Raw genomic sequence first — 15,306 nt, 5'->3', positions numbered from 1 at the left:
ATCCAGGAGACCAAGCAAGTGACCGACTTCCATTCTTTCATCTTATCAGCTGGGAGCAACAATAGCTGCATCATCCAATTGTTTTTGAGAAGAAGGCATTGCTGATGGGAGTTTACCGTTGGCGCTAGGTTGAGAAAAGGGCCCCCAAGCTTGTTGATGACCATCATCCAGAGCTGCTTGGAGAAATTGCAATCCGCGAGCAAATGGGTGGCAGTCTCCGGTGCAACGCAGCAGAGCGAGCAAACTGGGTTGCGTGCGATGCCCCTGATAGGCAGGTTGTCAGCCATGAGGCAGCGCTTGCGGGCAGCAAGCCAAAGGAACGTCTTGGCTTGCGGCGCCGCCCTGGTGGACCATATGAGTGCTTTATCGCCCGACCGCACAGCTCCTTCGAATTGGCATAGGCACGCCGACTTGGCGGTGTAGTTGCCATCCGCCGTCCAGCACCAAGTCACCGTGTCCTCTGCTGTGTCATTGAAACTGGTACCCGCCGCCATCTCTGATAGGCAACAGAGCTGTCTGAGCACCAGAGTAGATGGATTCGGCTTGACAAGGCGCATCCATTGATTGCCTATTATTGCTTCTCGCAAAGAGAGTTGACGCTTGGTGCAGTGCCGCAATAGCTCTGGCCATCTGTCGAGGGACGCAGTCTCTCTGCCGGCGCGAGTCCCAGAAGGAGGTGGACTTGCCATCCCCAATGGAGATTTTTGTTGATGCTCGGAAGAGCTCATCGACAGAGTTGTCCGCATGCAGGGGAAGTCATGCCATGGCTTGGAGCGGTCTGTCCAACAGAGCCATTGCCAGTGGCATTGCAGCTCTCCCTTGCTTCTGTAAGTCTAGAATGCCGAGGACACCGAATTCCCGTGGGCGGCATACAATGGACCAATTCACCGGGCATTTGCCAGCCTCGCCTCTTAGTCATGCGCGCAGAGAAAACCACGGCGTAATTTGTTCACCTTTTTTAAGAGCCACACAGGAGGATCCAACACCATCAGCTGGAAGATGGTCATGTGTGTCGGTTATAAAACAAACAAACTCTATTCCCTCTTAATTAAGTGATGAGGCGAATCTTATGCCTCTGCTTCGGAAAAAATAACCCTTCAGGATAGGATATAGACATGTGGCTGTTTTGGTGGGACGGGCAACTGACAAGTGGCTTATGAGAAATGCATTGATGGTTCAAAAGGCTAGGACATGGCAGATAGCACTACAACACTTTTCGGGTGTAGTTCATTGATTTTGTCTGAACTAGGTAGAAACTAGAAGCAAGTACGGTTTTGAAAACAGGCAAGCCTGCAGTAATAGCCTCAAAGTCGTCTGCGAAAAGCATTCTGGTAGATATAATTAGTGTGATGCGTCCATCCAAGCCGTCATCGGACAGTAACCTTTGGACTGTGTATATCTGGTGAACATCAACCGGCGGCACGATCGTTTCACACGCTGAGACGCAGACCGAGATACTACTACAAAGAATTGTGTTTCAAACTCAGCTCAGCATGGTTGCTCCAGGTCACAGCGGGGTCGTTGGTATTTACACGTGCAGGGTAAAAACGAATGCTCGTCAATTGTTATCTACGTAATCAAATTCTTGCTACCTGACGAGTTTTGCTTTCTTTCTGCCGCACTATCAAGAGAAGTTTCCTTTGTTGCGATCTTCCTGTCGACTGTCAACCCGGCCAATTGGACCGAAGGAACCCTCACAGAAAAATCGGAGAGAACAAATGACAGCAACCAACAACCACCATCTTGTTGTAGCCTTTGACTTTGCCAACCCGTTTAAATTTTAAAACGAGAGCAACAAGCTACGGGGAAGTGCCAGCCTTCTCCTTTTTCACCAGAACAATGAAAGAGGCCGGCATGGTTGGCGTCCTGCCCTGCCTCCTCCTCCTCCTCCTCTTCCTGAAGCCGCGCGCCAACGCTGCCGCCGCCGCCGCCTACTCCGAGTACTCGTGCAATGGCACCACCGGCAACTACACGGCGCGCGACGCCTTCGGGGCCAACCTCGCGCGCCTCACCGCCGAGCTCCCCGCCTCCGCCTCCGCCTCTCCGTCCCTCTACGCCTCGGCGGCCATCGGCGCCTCCCCTGACAAGGTCTTCGCCCTCGCGCTCTGCCGCGGCGACATCACGGACGCCAGGACGTGCTCCGGCTGCCTGGACAACGCGTTCAGGCAGCTACGGGGGCTCTGCGCCGGCGAGAGGGACGCCACGTTCTACAACGACCTCTGCACCCTCCGCTACTCCGGCGAGGACTTCCTGGCGCGGCCGGACGACAACAACCCGGTGATCAACGGCATGGACGTGAACGGGTCGACGTACGCCGCGTGGGACAGCCGCAACGCCACGTCCCGGAGCTTCTTCCTGTCCCTGGTTGGCACGCTGTTCGGGGAGATGTCCATGTACGGCGCGTACAACTCCTCGGTGCGCCGGTTTGCCAGCGCCATCATGTACATCAACCCGCAGCTGCCCACGGTGTACGGCCTGGCGCAGTGCACGCCGGACCTCTCCCCGGGGCAGTGCTGGCACTGCTTCCTGGGCCTCCAGGAGCAGACCCGCCAGTGGTACGATGGCCGCGAGGGCGGCCGCATCGTCGGCGTCCGGTGCAATATTCGCTATGAAGGCTACCAGTTCTACGACGGCATGGCCGACGTCAGGATCGGCACACACGGTGACTCATCTTCACCAACAGAAAGCAATGGTAAGGGAGAGTGTACAGTGTACATCCTTTTTGTTTTATTTATTTCAAGAGCCATAAAAACATGAAGAGCTAGCTGTACTTAATTTGTTTAACTATTTTTGGTTTTGTAGTTATACTACTATTGTTTCATATATATTTTGCTTTGTATCGCTCAGGAAGCAAGCACAGGCGGACCCTAATAATCGTTGTATGCGTGTCCGTTACGGTGTTCTGTTCTATGTTGGTTGGCTGCCTTCTACTCATCAGAAGACTAAGAAAAGGAGCTGGTAAGGCCAAGACAACACACTGCAAGAAAAATTTCGAGCCTTTTTCCCCACACCATTTAACCCATTAGATGCAAATATAATCAATTCAGGAAACACGAAATTAGAACAAGGTCATAAGAGGAACAACTCGAAGACAGAGGAGGCGCTGAAGCTGTGGAAGATCGAAGAGAGCAGCTCAGAGTTCACCTTGTACGACTTCCCTGAGCTCGCCGCTGCCACGGACAGTTTCTCCGAAGAGAACAAGCTCGGACAAGGCGGCTTCGGTCCGGTTTACAAGGCAAGCGGATACGCCAACTCTTTACCATGTAATGCGATTGACCAATGGATCGAACGCTAATCTTTTTGTTACCGTTGTCGTTGTGTTTCTTTTCAGGGGAAGTTTTCCGACGGGGCGGAGGTGGCGGTGAAGAGGCTGGCGGCGCAGTCCGGGCAGGGGCTTGTGGAGTTCAAGAACGAGATCCAGCTCATCGCCAAGCTGCAGCACACGAACCTCGTCAAGCTCGTGGGCTGCTGCGTGCAGGAGGAGGAGAAGATGCTGGTGTACGAGTACCTGCCCAACCGAAGCCTAGACTTCTTTATCTTCGGTATATATACACATAAATTACTACGTGCAGAAGCTTTTCTTGAGACCATCTCCAGTTCTTCCCGTGAATGCTACCAGTAGGGAAAAAGCTGATATGATATGGTAACCTTTTGCAATGCAGACCAAGAGCGAGGTCCCTTGCTGGACTGGCAGAAACGGCGGCACATAATGGAAGGGATCGCGCAGGGGCTCCTGTACCTGCACAAGCACTCCCGGGTGCGCATCATTCACCGGGACATGAAGGCCAGCAACATATTGCTGGACAAGGATCTCAACCCCAAGATCTCCGACTTCGGCATGGCCAGGATCTTCGGCTCCAACATGACGGAGGCCAACACCAACAGGGTGGTCGGCACCTAGTAAGAGAAAAAAAACTAATTAAACCCATTTTTTAACAGGCAAACCCTGATGAATATCGAATGCAATGGCGTGCTGATTGGATTATACTAATGATCCACGTTTTGTGCTGTGCCGCAGCGGTTACATGGCACCTGAGTATGCTTCCGAGGGCCTCTTCTCGGTCAAGTCTGACGTCTTCAGCTTCGGCGTGTTGCTGCTCGAGATAGTGAGCGGCAAGAGGAACAGCAGCGGCCACGGCCAGCACTACGGAGAATTCGTCAACCTCCTCGGCTACGTAAGCTTCTGCTCAATTTTTTAGTTGCATGAGTTAACAAGAACATACCACACGCTTCGGACGAACTTAGACATTTCATAAACGGTTGAACCCTAGCTTTCTTGTTCCAAGACTAAATACAAAACGAGCGGCTTATCCGTTAGCATACGGTCAAAAATGTCGCTCCTAGTGTTCACATCAGCAATGTAAGCCACTGACAGCAACTGTCTGCAGAACCCCATTAACTAATGCGCCGTATGATTTTTGGACGACAGGCATGGCAGCTGTGGAGGGATGGGAGAGCGTTCGAGCTGGTCGACCCGACGCTGGGCCACTGCAGCGAGGTGGCGGACATCATGCGGTGCGTCAAGGTGGCGCTGCTTTGCGTGCAGGACAACGCCATGGACCGGCCGACGATGACCGACGTGACGGCGATGCTGGGGAACGACGGGGTGCCGCTGCCGGACCCGAGGCGGCCGCCGCATTTCCACCTCCGGGTCACCAGCGACGATGAGGAGGACGGCGTGGGCGGGTCTGGGACGCGGACACGCTCCACGCACTTCACCGGATCCTGCAGCACCAACGACGTGACCATCAGCACCATCGAGGAAGGGAGGTGATTGCTTTCTCCTATTAGTTTGAGTGAGCCATGTGTGTGCCAAGTGTCTGTGTCTGTAGACACGCAGATGGATTGTGTAGGGTTGAGATGTTTCGAGCTGTGGCCTACTGGGATCGCTCGTCACGGTGTCGATCACCGTTGTTGTACAGATTATACGCTATTGCATAGCACAAGAGGAGCCCTAAAATTGTACGAACTATACTGTTGCCGGTGCTTTGACGAACGAAGAAGGAAAAAAGGAAATGTAGTGCTACATGATATAGACAGGATGCAAGGGAGTCGCACAGGGTTGGCTCCTGACAGCAACATATGTGAGGGTAGGTGTGGTATTGCCGGCGACAAGTCAAGCCGTGCAAATGCGAACCTGATGATGGTCTCTTGACTTTGGACTTTGGAAGTTTGGAAGAGTCCCCTGTGTTCTTGTGTCATACCATAATTTTGTTAGAAAGTGCATATTCTTATCTCGACCATTTTTCCATGTCTTTGAATTGACATCCAACCATCCTCATCTCACCTCTCGCACACTCTCTTTTTGCGCGGGCATCTCCCACACATTAATCACAGACTAAAGTTGCTCTTGGATTGCACTTTCAACAATGAATTACATGCTAACTAATGTGCAAATTTAACTAAATCAGATTTAAGAAAAATTTAGGCAACTGAAATTAGCAAAAGAAAACTAAAAAGAATACACACCTGATTAGTGAATTAATCTATTGGCTTGAGTGCTCATACCAAGAAAACCGAACTAGTAGTAGATTGTAATCCATACAGAAATGATCTAGCTACTAGTTGTAGTTTTTTTTTTTTTTGAGAATCATCGGGAGAGGAGTCCCTCCATCTGAATATATTGCTCAAAGTGGCCATAATGTCAGGAGAGTGATCCAGTTTATAAGGAAAACCGGATCAAAAACCTTAACAAATTGACCCCGTTTATGAGGAAAACCGAGCCGAAAACCAGACAAGTAACAAGTCTTACAAGAAAAGAAGAGGAACAAGACGCCCAACATAAGGCAAGACCTAGCTAGCATACTAACAGGACCAGGTAGATGAGGGGTGCGTCGAGGGATCACAATACCAAGACTCTACAAACAGCCTAATGCACCGCACCGGCGTGCGTATCAAACCCCATAGCACAACGGAGGAGCATCCACAATCAACGAGTGTCAAAACTTAACACGAACCTTGTGCCAAAGCTTAACACGAACCTTGACTGAGCACTCCGCCACGGAAGTTCAAGACGATTAGCAAGGCGGGGAGGCATCATTGCTTCGTCGTTGAGCAAAGGTGAACCAAGATGAGACCAAGAGCCCGAGTCTCGCCTCAACAGAACAGGGTCATGAGCATGCATAGAAGCAGGCCGGAGACCACACGTAGGACAGCCGAAGAGAAACACCTGAAGAATAAACACCACCCTCGGCCTGAGCAGGCCGCACCACCCACAACCACACACAGCAACAGACGCCGTTGTTTGGGTCTCCAAGACGACGCCTCCAAGGAGGTACTGTTGTCGAGCACACAACACCGTCATCCGATCCGGCAAGCCCGATCTTGAGTTTTTACCCGGAGACCACAAACAAAGAACTGTAGGTGTTGTAGCTCCACAACGGCAGCTCCACGAGGAGAACAACGTCCGTAGACGCCACTGCCGCTGGCATCAGCAGAGCCAATGTAGGGTTCTCACCCGGAGTTTGTGCACATCCCTACAGCAATACGGCAACCGACCACCACCGCCGTCGAACCCTCCAACGATGAAGAAGCACGACGAACCGCCTCAGCCAGCCACACCTCACGGAGACCACCGACGGCCAAACTCAACACTAGACGACAGATCCACCAATGGCCGGCCGGATGCAGAGCCACCGGACGCAACGCGAGCCACCGTGCCCCACCAAGTACCATGCCGGCAAGGAGCAGAGGGGCGCTGCCTGAGGCAAAGAACCACCATGGTTCCGGGCTGCAGCCATACATCAGGCACGCTGACGCGCCCCACGCGCGCCACCGCACGCCTATCGGAGGCTAGAACCGAAGCGCCCGCCGTGCAGACTGAAGGCGGGGGGATCGAACCTTGTTGTTGCAGCACCTCCCACAAAGAGCCGCATCCGGCGCGATGCACACCACCAGACCAAAATCACCAGCGCGAGGAGCACGGGCTGCCACCCTGAAGCTCCGGATCCAACCGCACGAAGATGCCACCACGAGCTGCCACCACCAGATCCACCCGAAGCTGCCACACGAGCTCCAGCTCCAGATCCGCCCGATGCAGCCACCACCAGGACCAAACGGGCGGCCCGCCACACAGCCGCTCAAGCGCCGTCGACCACCCTTCCGACTCCACCGCGGCCGGCGCCCAGATCGCGCGCACCCCACCATACCTGTCGCCCGCCACCACCGCCCGCAGAACCCACCCGGCTGACCCCACCTCGCGCCCCCGCCAACACCAGCCGGATCTGAGAATGGAGCCCCAGATCCGCGCCCGCCCCAGACCAGTCAGCGCCCGAGCAAGCAGCGACGAGCCGCTGCACACAGGGGGACGGGACTGGCCGGCAGGGACACCGGGACGAGCGCCGCCTCCGAGCCCGACCACCCGATCCAATCTGACGCATCCCGTCGCCCCTCCTCTGGCGAAACGGTGGACACGCAGAGCAGGAAAAAGCCCTTGCCGCCACCTTCCCCGGAGCGCGCACGCCCTTTGCCGGCGGCCTCCTCAGGTGGCGGCGAGACTGGGTGTGAGGGAGGGAGGTGGGCGGCGGCGCGACAGGGGCGCTCCTATGTCGTCAGAGGAGGGACGACGCGGGGAGGGAGCTACTCTCCTCCTAATTGTAGTTTGTGTATCAATTTACCTTCAGATTTAGAGCACATATCAAGTACATGCAGTGGTGAACTTGAGAAACACCTCCGCAGAAGCAATCGAGATAGAGCACCCTTGATTAACACCGTAGCACACTAGAAACCCGGTAGCCGGTAGTGTGCATGTCTCCTAAGGGCATCTCCAGCCCTTGGCCCCCAGGAGGGGCAAAAAATCACCCCCTGGGGCGCACCGGCGCTAAACCGCGCACTGGGGGCGTGATGTCCCCCAGTCGCGGCGCCCACGGTTAGTCAAAAAAGTCAAATACGGCGCAAAAACGACTCAAATTTAACACAAACATCGGCGAGTTCATTCAAACTTAAACATATTTTACAAAAAAAAAACTACCGCGGGCTACCCCCGTCGTCTCCCTCGCCGCTCGCCTCGCCGCCCGCCCACGCGGTTCTACATGCTGAGGAGGCTGTAGAACTGCGTGTAGTCACCGCCGTCATCGTCATCGTCGTCGTCGTCGTTGCCGGCCCCGCCTACGCCTCCGCCGTCCCTGCTGCATCCCTCCCCCGGTTGGCGCGGCGGGTTGGACGGTCCGGGGGCGTCGACGTCGTCGTTGTCGTCGCTGTCGAGGACCATGACGTCGTGCTCGTCCTCGCGCCCACGCTTGCGGGCGGCGATCTCCTCCAGGGCCCGACGCTGTCGGACCATCTCGTCGCGGAGGTAGTCATTCCGCACCCACCGCATGGCGTCCTCGTCGGAGAAGCCGCGCCGGGCTATCTCCTCGTACTCCGCGGGGAGGCCGGGCTCTGGCTTGGGCTCGACGAGGACGAAGCGGCCGGTGGGTGGAGAGGCGTTGGCGCCGATGCGGACGCCGGAGCTGCGGGTGCGCGCGCTGACCGGCGTGCCCTGGGGCTCCGGCTTGACGGGGCGGAGGCAGGGCGAGCCGCCGGACGAGGAGGAGGACCCCCCGGTCTCCATGCGCCTCGGGGTCCAGGAGCTTCCCCAGCGGCGTGAGAAGGAAGGGGGAGAGGGGTACTCGAGGCGCGGCGTGTTGCCGCCCTCGATGTACTCGAGGACGGCGATGGGTGTGAACTGGAGACGGCGAAAGAAAGGAGAGGAGAGGGAGGAACGACGACGGCGGGAGAGTGTGAGTCGCCGAGTGCGCCGGGGCGCGTCATATATAGGCCGAGGCGCCGCCCGCGCGCGTGCCACCGTGTGTACGCGTGGCGGGCGAGGGAGGGCGAGGGACGCGCGTCGTCCGGTCTTCACTGCACCGCCCGTGAGGCATCAATGGTGCAAGCTGACCGGCGCGGCAGCGCGCCGCAGCTTTGGCATTGATTCGCCGCGGGAAACGAGGCAATGAGGACGACGAAGGGCCGGGAAGAGAGCCGTGTCGCTGACGCGGCGGGCCCGCGGCTTTTTCGCGCCAAAACAGTTCGCCCGGCGCCCCCGGGTGCCCCCCAGCATCGGGTTCGGGCTAGGTCCGCCGGCGCTGTTTTCGGCCCAAGCCGGTGAAAGTCGGGCTCCTGGGACGCGACTGGGCCGTTTTCCGGGCGCCGACGCGAAAAAACACCTGGGAAGGCCTTCCTGGGGCGCGGCTGGAGATGCCCTAAAGCCTAACGACTTGTAGTCGATGGACAACGGTGGTGGCCAATCATGCGCAAATGAAGTGAAAAACCACCACGTCAATCAGCCGATCCATCCAAGACAACGTGCGGTGCTAGGTCGTGGGGCAACGAGATGGAAAAATATGCTTAGCCACGTGGCCTGATCATGGGCTTGTTTAGTTGGGCTTTGGTACACACGGTGACTATATCTCACTTCATGCAAGAGCTAGTTCCGTCTCGCTGAAGCAAATGCCTAGCACTGTAGCTACTGGGCCGACCCGTTAACACATGCTTAAAAGAAAGGGAGAAGAAAAAGGTGAGAACCCAGGATTCAATCCTGGCTGACGGGCAACGCTGCTAGAGGGACCTCCTATAGGGCGCCTTCAGCACCGCGCAAGGGATCTGGCGCCCAGCAGCGGTTGGATGGGCCGGCCCACGATCACGCAACAAAGCAACGAGAAAAATGACAGCCAAAAATACCTCCCGACCGGGATTCGACCTCGTGCCCTCCCGATTCCACACGGTGAGGCTAGTCACTCCACCACCTAACTGCTAGCGGATATTCCCACCGCGAAAGTTCAAATAAACAGCAAATAGACGCGCTATTTATTGCACAATACACTGTGGCATTTATACATTTCAATTATTGAAAATATGTTCAAATATTACGGATGGAGTTCTTGGGCATGCAAAAAAAGGTCCACGTATTCAAAAATAGTTCTGAATACACATTGAACATTTTCTTAGTATAGGGTGAACATTATTGAAAGAACACTGAACATTTTTCTAAAATACGCTGAACTTTTTTTGAATACATGCTGAACAAAATTTCTCTACACGATGAACATTTTTAATACACACTGAACATTTTTTTCAATGTATAGTGAACAATATTCAAATACACGTAGAACTTTTTTTAAATACGATGAACTCCTCTTGAATGCATGTTGAACAAAATTTCTATACATGATGAACATATTTTATACACACTGAACATTTTTCCAATGTATGGTGAACATTTTTCTTCAATACGGTTACCAAAAATTTGGAATTCAGAACTATTTTTGAAACGTGAACAAAATTTGAAAATATGAACACAATTTCGAATTTCGAAAAACATTTTATGAAAATTCAAACGAATTTCGAAAAATCTGAACATATTTTGGATATTGAAAATAGTTCATGCAATTTGAAAATAGTTCGTCGAATTTAAAAAAGTTCATTGGTTTTCAAAAAAAGTTCATTGAATTTGAAAAAAAATTCATCAAGTTTGAAAAAAGTTCATGGAATTTGGTGAGAAAAGTTCATCGATTTTGCAGAAAATGTTCACGCATTTCGCAGAAAAGAAAAAATGAACAAAACCAGTCCAATAAAAAAGGAAAAAGAAAAAACTGTTCCAAAAACGAAAAAAAAGAAAACCATTCCAGCAAATAAAAAAATATTATAAGAAGAAAAAGGACAGTAGTAAACACGTCAAGTAGGCTGGCTGGTTGGTTGTGACAACGAACTCTGAGCAAGGAGATTGCCAGTTCGAGTAACCGTGGGGACGCTGTTTTTTGCGTCTTTAAAAAAAGTAACGTTGGCCGGCCCAGTGCGGTGAAAGGGGTGTGCGCCCTGTACCATTAAGCCTAAAATGGGCGCTACGGGCGCCGTTCAGGAAATGCCGCTGCTAGACACTAAGCTAGCTTCACCTTCGTGTAAACTACTAGGGTGCGACCTATTTGAGGGTAAAAGGGCCAGTTTTCATTGGTTTCTTTGGTTTTTCTTGTTGTTGTTTAATCACTCTTTTTTCACCGGTTTTTCTTCGTTTCTTTTTTTGTTTTCACTATTTTTTCTCTTTTATTTCTGTTTCTTCTGTTTTATTCTTTTTCCGTTTTTTCCTTTCTTTTCTTTTCTGTCTTTTTTCTTTTTGTTTGTATTTGTTTCTTTTATTGTTTTGTTCGGCTTTGCTTCTTTTTTGGGTTTTCTTTATTTCTTTTGGTTTTCCTTCTCCATTTTTTGTATACGTCAAAAATATTTTTCTAATACATGTTAAACATTTTTTTAATACGTGGTCAAGATTTTTTCTAAACAATTTTTTTACTTTTTCTAAAATGCTTGACTTTTCAAATACAAATTTAACATTTTTTGAATATATGGTCGACGTTTTCCGTACACACACCTTTAAACATTTCTAAATGCTTAATTAACATTTTTGAAATACAAGATTAACAGTTTTTAATACAAGGTCAACATTTTTCCTATACACACTTTTAAAAAAATTCAAATGATTGATTAATATTTTTTAAATACAATATAAACATTTTTTAACACATAGTCAACATTTTTTATATACACATTGAACATTCTTCAAATGCTTGATTAACATTTTTTTCAAATGCAGTATTAATTTTGTTAATACATTGGTCAAGACTTTTTCTATATAAATTTTAAATTTTCAAATGTTTGGTTCAAAAAAATTAAATACAAGTTTAACATTTCTTGAATAAAATACAATATTTTTTTAATACAGTCAATATTTTTTCTATACACATTTAATATTTTTCAAATGCTTGATCAACATTTTTAAAATACTTTTTTTTAACATTTTCCAAATGTTTGACTAAAATTTTAAAGTACACAATCAAATTTTATTCACACACATTGTATATATCTGGTATACATTTTTCATACACATGTGAAACATCCTCGATACACATTCAACACTTTTCAAATGCTTGGTTAGAATTTTTTGAATTTTTTTAATGTAAATTAATTTTTTGTAATATAGTCATTTAGAATACTTAGAAGTATAAATCAAAAAATAAATGAAATAAAAAATATTTAAAAAAGGGCCAGCCCATCTGGTGCACTCCCGATGCGAGGCTTCCCTCTGTCTCGCTGTAAGCGAGACATAGGGGCGCTCTTTGGTACATATGCGGAAACGTGTAACTACATGAATTGGACTGGACGTAAAACACTAACTAATCGTGAATTATTACGGGCATTAGTCTAATCTTGATATGATATTAAATGTATTACGTGATGGACTATATTTTTGTATCAGATTTGCATCCTTGATTTTAGGTAGTAAGATAATTTCGTGAAGTTTAAATGAGCGATGTTAAGGTTTTGTGACTGCAGTTGGTTAAAATTGTATGACGCCCCCTGAACCACATCTCAAAAGCTTGATAAAATTTGGCCAAGAAACCATCCTGCTCAAGAGCCTCGTTATGTTTTGTATAAAAGACATCATCCCAAATTTTGTTTTGAGAGAACATAGCTGTTAAAAACTCATTTTTTTGCCTCTAAGAGCCGCGGGATGTCATCTATGAATGATTTGTCTAGAGAGAAATTACTTTCGACTGCAGGTCCAAGAAACAAATCTTGTAATAATTGGTGATGTAATGTTTGAAGGGTCGTCCCCTCCATTCGGCCCTCATCCTGGTTTAGCATGAAATTACGTTCCTTGCTATGTTTGCCAATGGCCAACAAATGAAAGCTTGGACTAGAAATTGCGCCTTTGAGCCCTGATACCATTTGATCTCCTCCTCACCTAAAAGGGGGCGTTGTACACTTGTACTTTGTTTAATCTTAAATAAATAATTGTATGGATTTATCTTAATAGAAAATTAACCAAGTGTGACGTCCTGATTCAATCGTACGCTAATCATACATGCAAATGTGTACGATCAAGAAGAGAGACTCACGGGAAAATATCACACAACTCTAGACATAAATTAAAGTCATACAAACTTCATATTACAAGGCAGGGGCCTCGAGGGCTCGAATACATAAACTCGATCATAAATGAGTCAGCAGAAGCAACAATATCTGAGTACAGACAGAAGTTAAACAAGTTGCCCTAAGATGACAGTACAAAAGTAGCAACAATCGAAAAGGCAAGGCCTCCTGCCTGGGAGCCTCCTATCTACTCCTGGTCGTCGACGACCTGCACGTAGCAGGGCACCCTCGGGGTAGTAGTAGTCGTGATGGTGGCATCTGGCTCCTAGGCTCCGACATCTGATCGCAACAATCGGGTATAGGGATAAAGGGGAGCAAAGCAACCGTCAGTACTCATCCAAAGCAATAGGACTCGTAAGACCGACATCGGATCTACACTACATATGCATCTGTATCAATAAAGAGGGTTGGATCTATGGACTAAATTGCAGAATGCCAGAATAAGAGGGGGAGAAGCTAGTCCTATCGAAGACTACACTTCTGGCAGCCTCCATCTTGAAGCAAGAGAAGAGAGTAGCAAGTAAAGTAACAAGTGTCATCGTATAGCATAATCCTATCCGATGATTCTCTCCTCGTCATCCTGTGAGAGAGCGATCACCGGGTTGTATCTGGAACTCATCTGGGTGTGTTTTATTAAGTATGCGGTTCTAGCAGTAAGAAGTCAGAATACAACTCCAAGTCGCCCTGTTACTATGGACACGACTATTCAAATAGATCAACTTCCCTGCAGGGGTGCACCACATTGCCCAACATGCCCGGTCACTCTGGCTGGACACACTTTCCTGGGTCATGCTCGGCCTCGGAAGATCAACACGTCGTAGCCATACCTAGGCTCAATGGAGAGGTCAGCCCACCGGTGTACATCCTAAGCACATAGGGGTCTTGGGCCCATCGCCCATTGTATTCCTGCACGTTGCGTGGGCTGCTGGGATCAGTCCTGGCAACCTCCCTTACAAGGCAGGTGCTTACGTGGACCACCCGAGCGCGCGCCGCTCAAGTCTCAACTACTGACGTCTGGAAAGCTTCGGCTAATACATACGACCCCGAGTGCCCATAAGTGCCCGTATAGGCCAAAATACCAACTCAGATCAAATACCCAATCTCGTTAAGCGTGTTATTATGAAACAACCGCAGACAACAACCAGGGACCAGGCCCACCTTTCACCTGGGTGTCTCAACCTGCCCTGTCGCTCCGCCACAAAGATCCACTCAGAGGACCATCGGGAAACATGTCCTTTCAGCCCCCAATCCGTGAATCACTCGCGGGTACTCTATGAGCCGACCCAACTTTAGTCACAACATTGTATCATGTATATGTATATAGTATATACCCGTGATCACCTCCCGAAGTGATCACGACCCGATAGTATAGCACGGCAGACGGATAAGAATTCAAGGCCACTGATGAAATACTAACATCCTATACTAAGCATTTAGGATTGCAGGTAAAAGTATCAACATTAGTAGCAAAGACAGGCTATGCAGCAGTATAGGATCAAACTATGAAACAGTAACAACTACACTACTCTAATGCAAGCAATAGAGAGAAGGAGTAGGTGGTATCAGGATGATCAAGGGTTTTTTGCTTTCCTGGAAGCTCCGCGGAGAAGGACGGATCGTCAACACCGTAGTCGTATTGGGTAGCAGCGGCATCGGTCTTGGTGTCTAACGAGGGAAGAGGGAGAAGAAATAATAAATACAATGCAAACAGATGCATCACAATGCATGACAAGGCAATATGCGGTCCTAGAGGTGACCTAAGGCGGTACTACGCGATACAGGTGAAGAGGGGAAAACATCCGGGAAAGTATTCCTGGTGTTTGGCATTTTCGGATAGATGAAACGGAGGGGGACGGTTCCATGTTCGCTATGTTAGACGCATGTGACAGATGAGTGGAGTGCGTATTCAGAATCATCATATTTTTCTGAGCAACTTTCATGTATAAAGTATTTTCATCAAAGTTACAAATAATTTTATATTAATTTTCAAAGTTTTATACAATTTCTGGAATTACAGATTTAACTGAATTTAGAAATTCATTTGTTGCGTCAGCATGACATCATCAGTCAACACAGTGTGTTGACTTGGCAAACTGACGTGTGGGACCCACTGCCATTGTCGCAATGACTAATTAATAGTTCAATTATTTTAAGTAGGTAATTAGGTTAATTAAGTTAATTTAATTAAGCTAATTTATTTATTTATTTCATTTTTTATTTTCGTTTTTGTTTTTGTTCTTTTCAGGGGCGGGCCCCCGTGGTCAGTGACACAAGGCCACCACGCGGGTTAACGGGCATGGGTGCGGGCGCCGTGGGTGTAGGCGTCAGGCAGGTCCAGGCAGTAGCCGACGACGGCGTGGAGCGAGCAGCAACGGTGACGGTTGACGGCGGGGCGGAGGAGGC

General features: G+C 49.4%; 1 protein-coding gene across 1 annotated transcript; it reads left to right on the top strand.

Annotated features, from left to right (window-relative positions):
* The first annotated feature begins 1,787 nt into the window (after window positions 1-1,787).
* LOC123041172 (putative cysteine-rich receptor-like protein kinase 20) lies at window positions 1,788-5,033 on the top strand. Its single transcript, XM_044463860.1, has 7 exons — window positions 1,788-2,692; window positions 2,848-2,958; window positions 3,048-3,235; window positions 3,332-3,542; window positions 3,663-3,900; window positions 4,019-4,175; window positions 4,430-5,033. The coding sequence occupies exons 1-7, from the start codon at window positions 1,840-1,842 to the stop codon at window positions 4,772-4,774; spliced, it is 2,103 nt and encodes a 700-aa protein (XP_044319795.1). The 5' UTR covers window positions 1,788-1,839; the 3' UTR covers window positions 4,775-5,033.
* The last annotated feature ends 10,273 nt before the right edge of the window (window positions 5,034-15,306 follow it).

The sequence above is a fragment of the Triticum aestivum genome, chromosome 2B, assembly GCF_018294505.1.
Source record: "Triticum aestivum cultivar Chinese Spring chromosome 2B, IWGSC CS RefSeq v2.1, whole genome shotgun sequence".
Lineage (NCBI taxonomy): Eukaryota > Viridiplantae > Streptophyta > Magnoliopsida > Poales > Poaceae > Triticum > Triticum aestivum.
Note: the sequence above shows the minus strand (reverse complement) of the source record. Positions and strands in the feature narration are given on the sequence as shown.

Excerpts from the sequence above, each read along its gene's own strand:
- LOC123041172 (XM_044463860.1), top strand. The coding sequence starts at position 1,840 with ATGAAAGAGGCCGGCATGGTTGGCGTCCTGCCCTGCCTCCTCCTCCTC. Across the intron at positions 2,959-3,047 it reads AAGACTAAGAAAAGGAGCTG|GAAACACGAAATTAGAACAA; the intron begins GTAAGGCCAAGA and ends TAATCAATTCAG. Across the intron at positions 3,543-3,662 it reads CCTAGACTTCTTTATCTTCG|ACCAAGAGCGAGGTCCCTTG; the intron begins GTATATATACAC and ends TTTGCAATGCAG.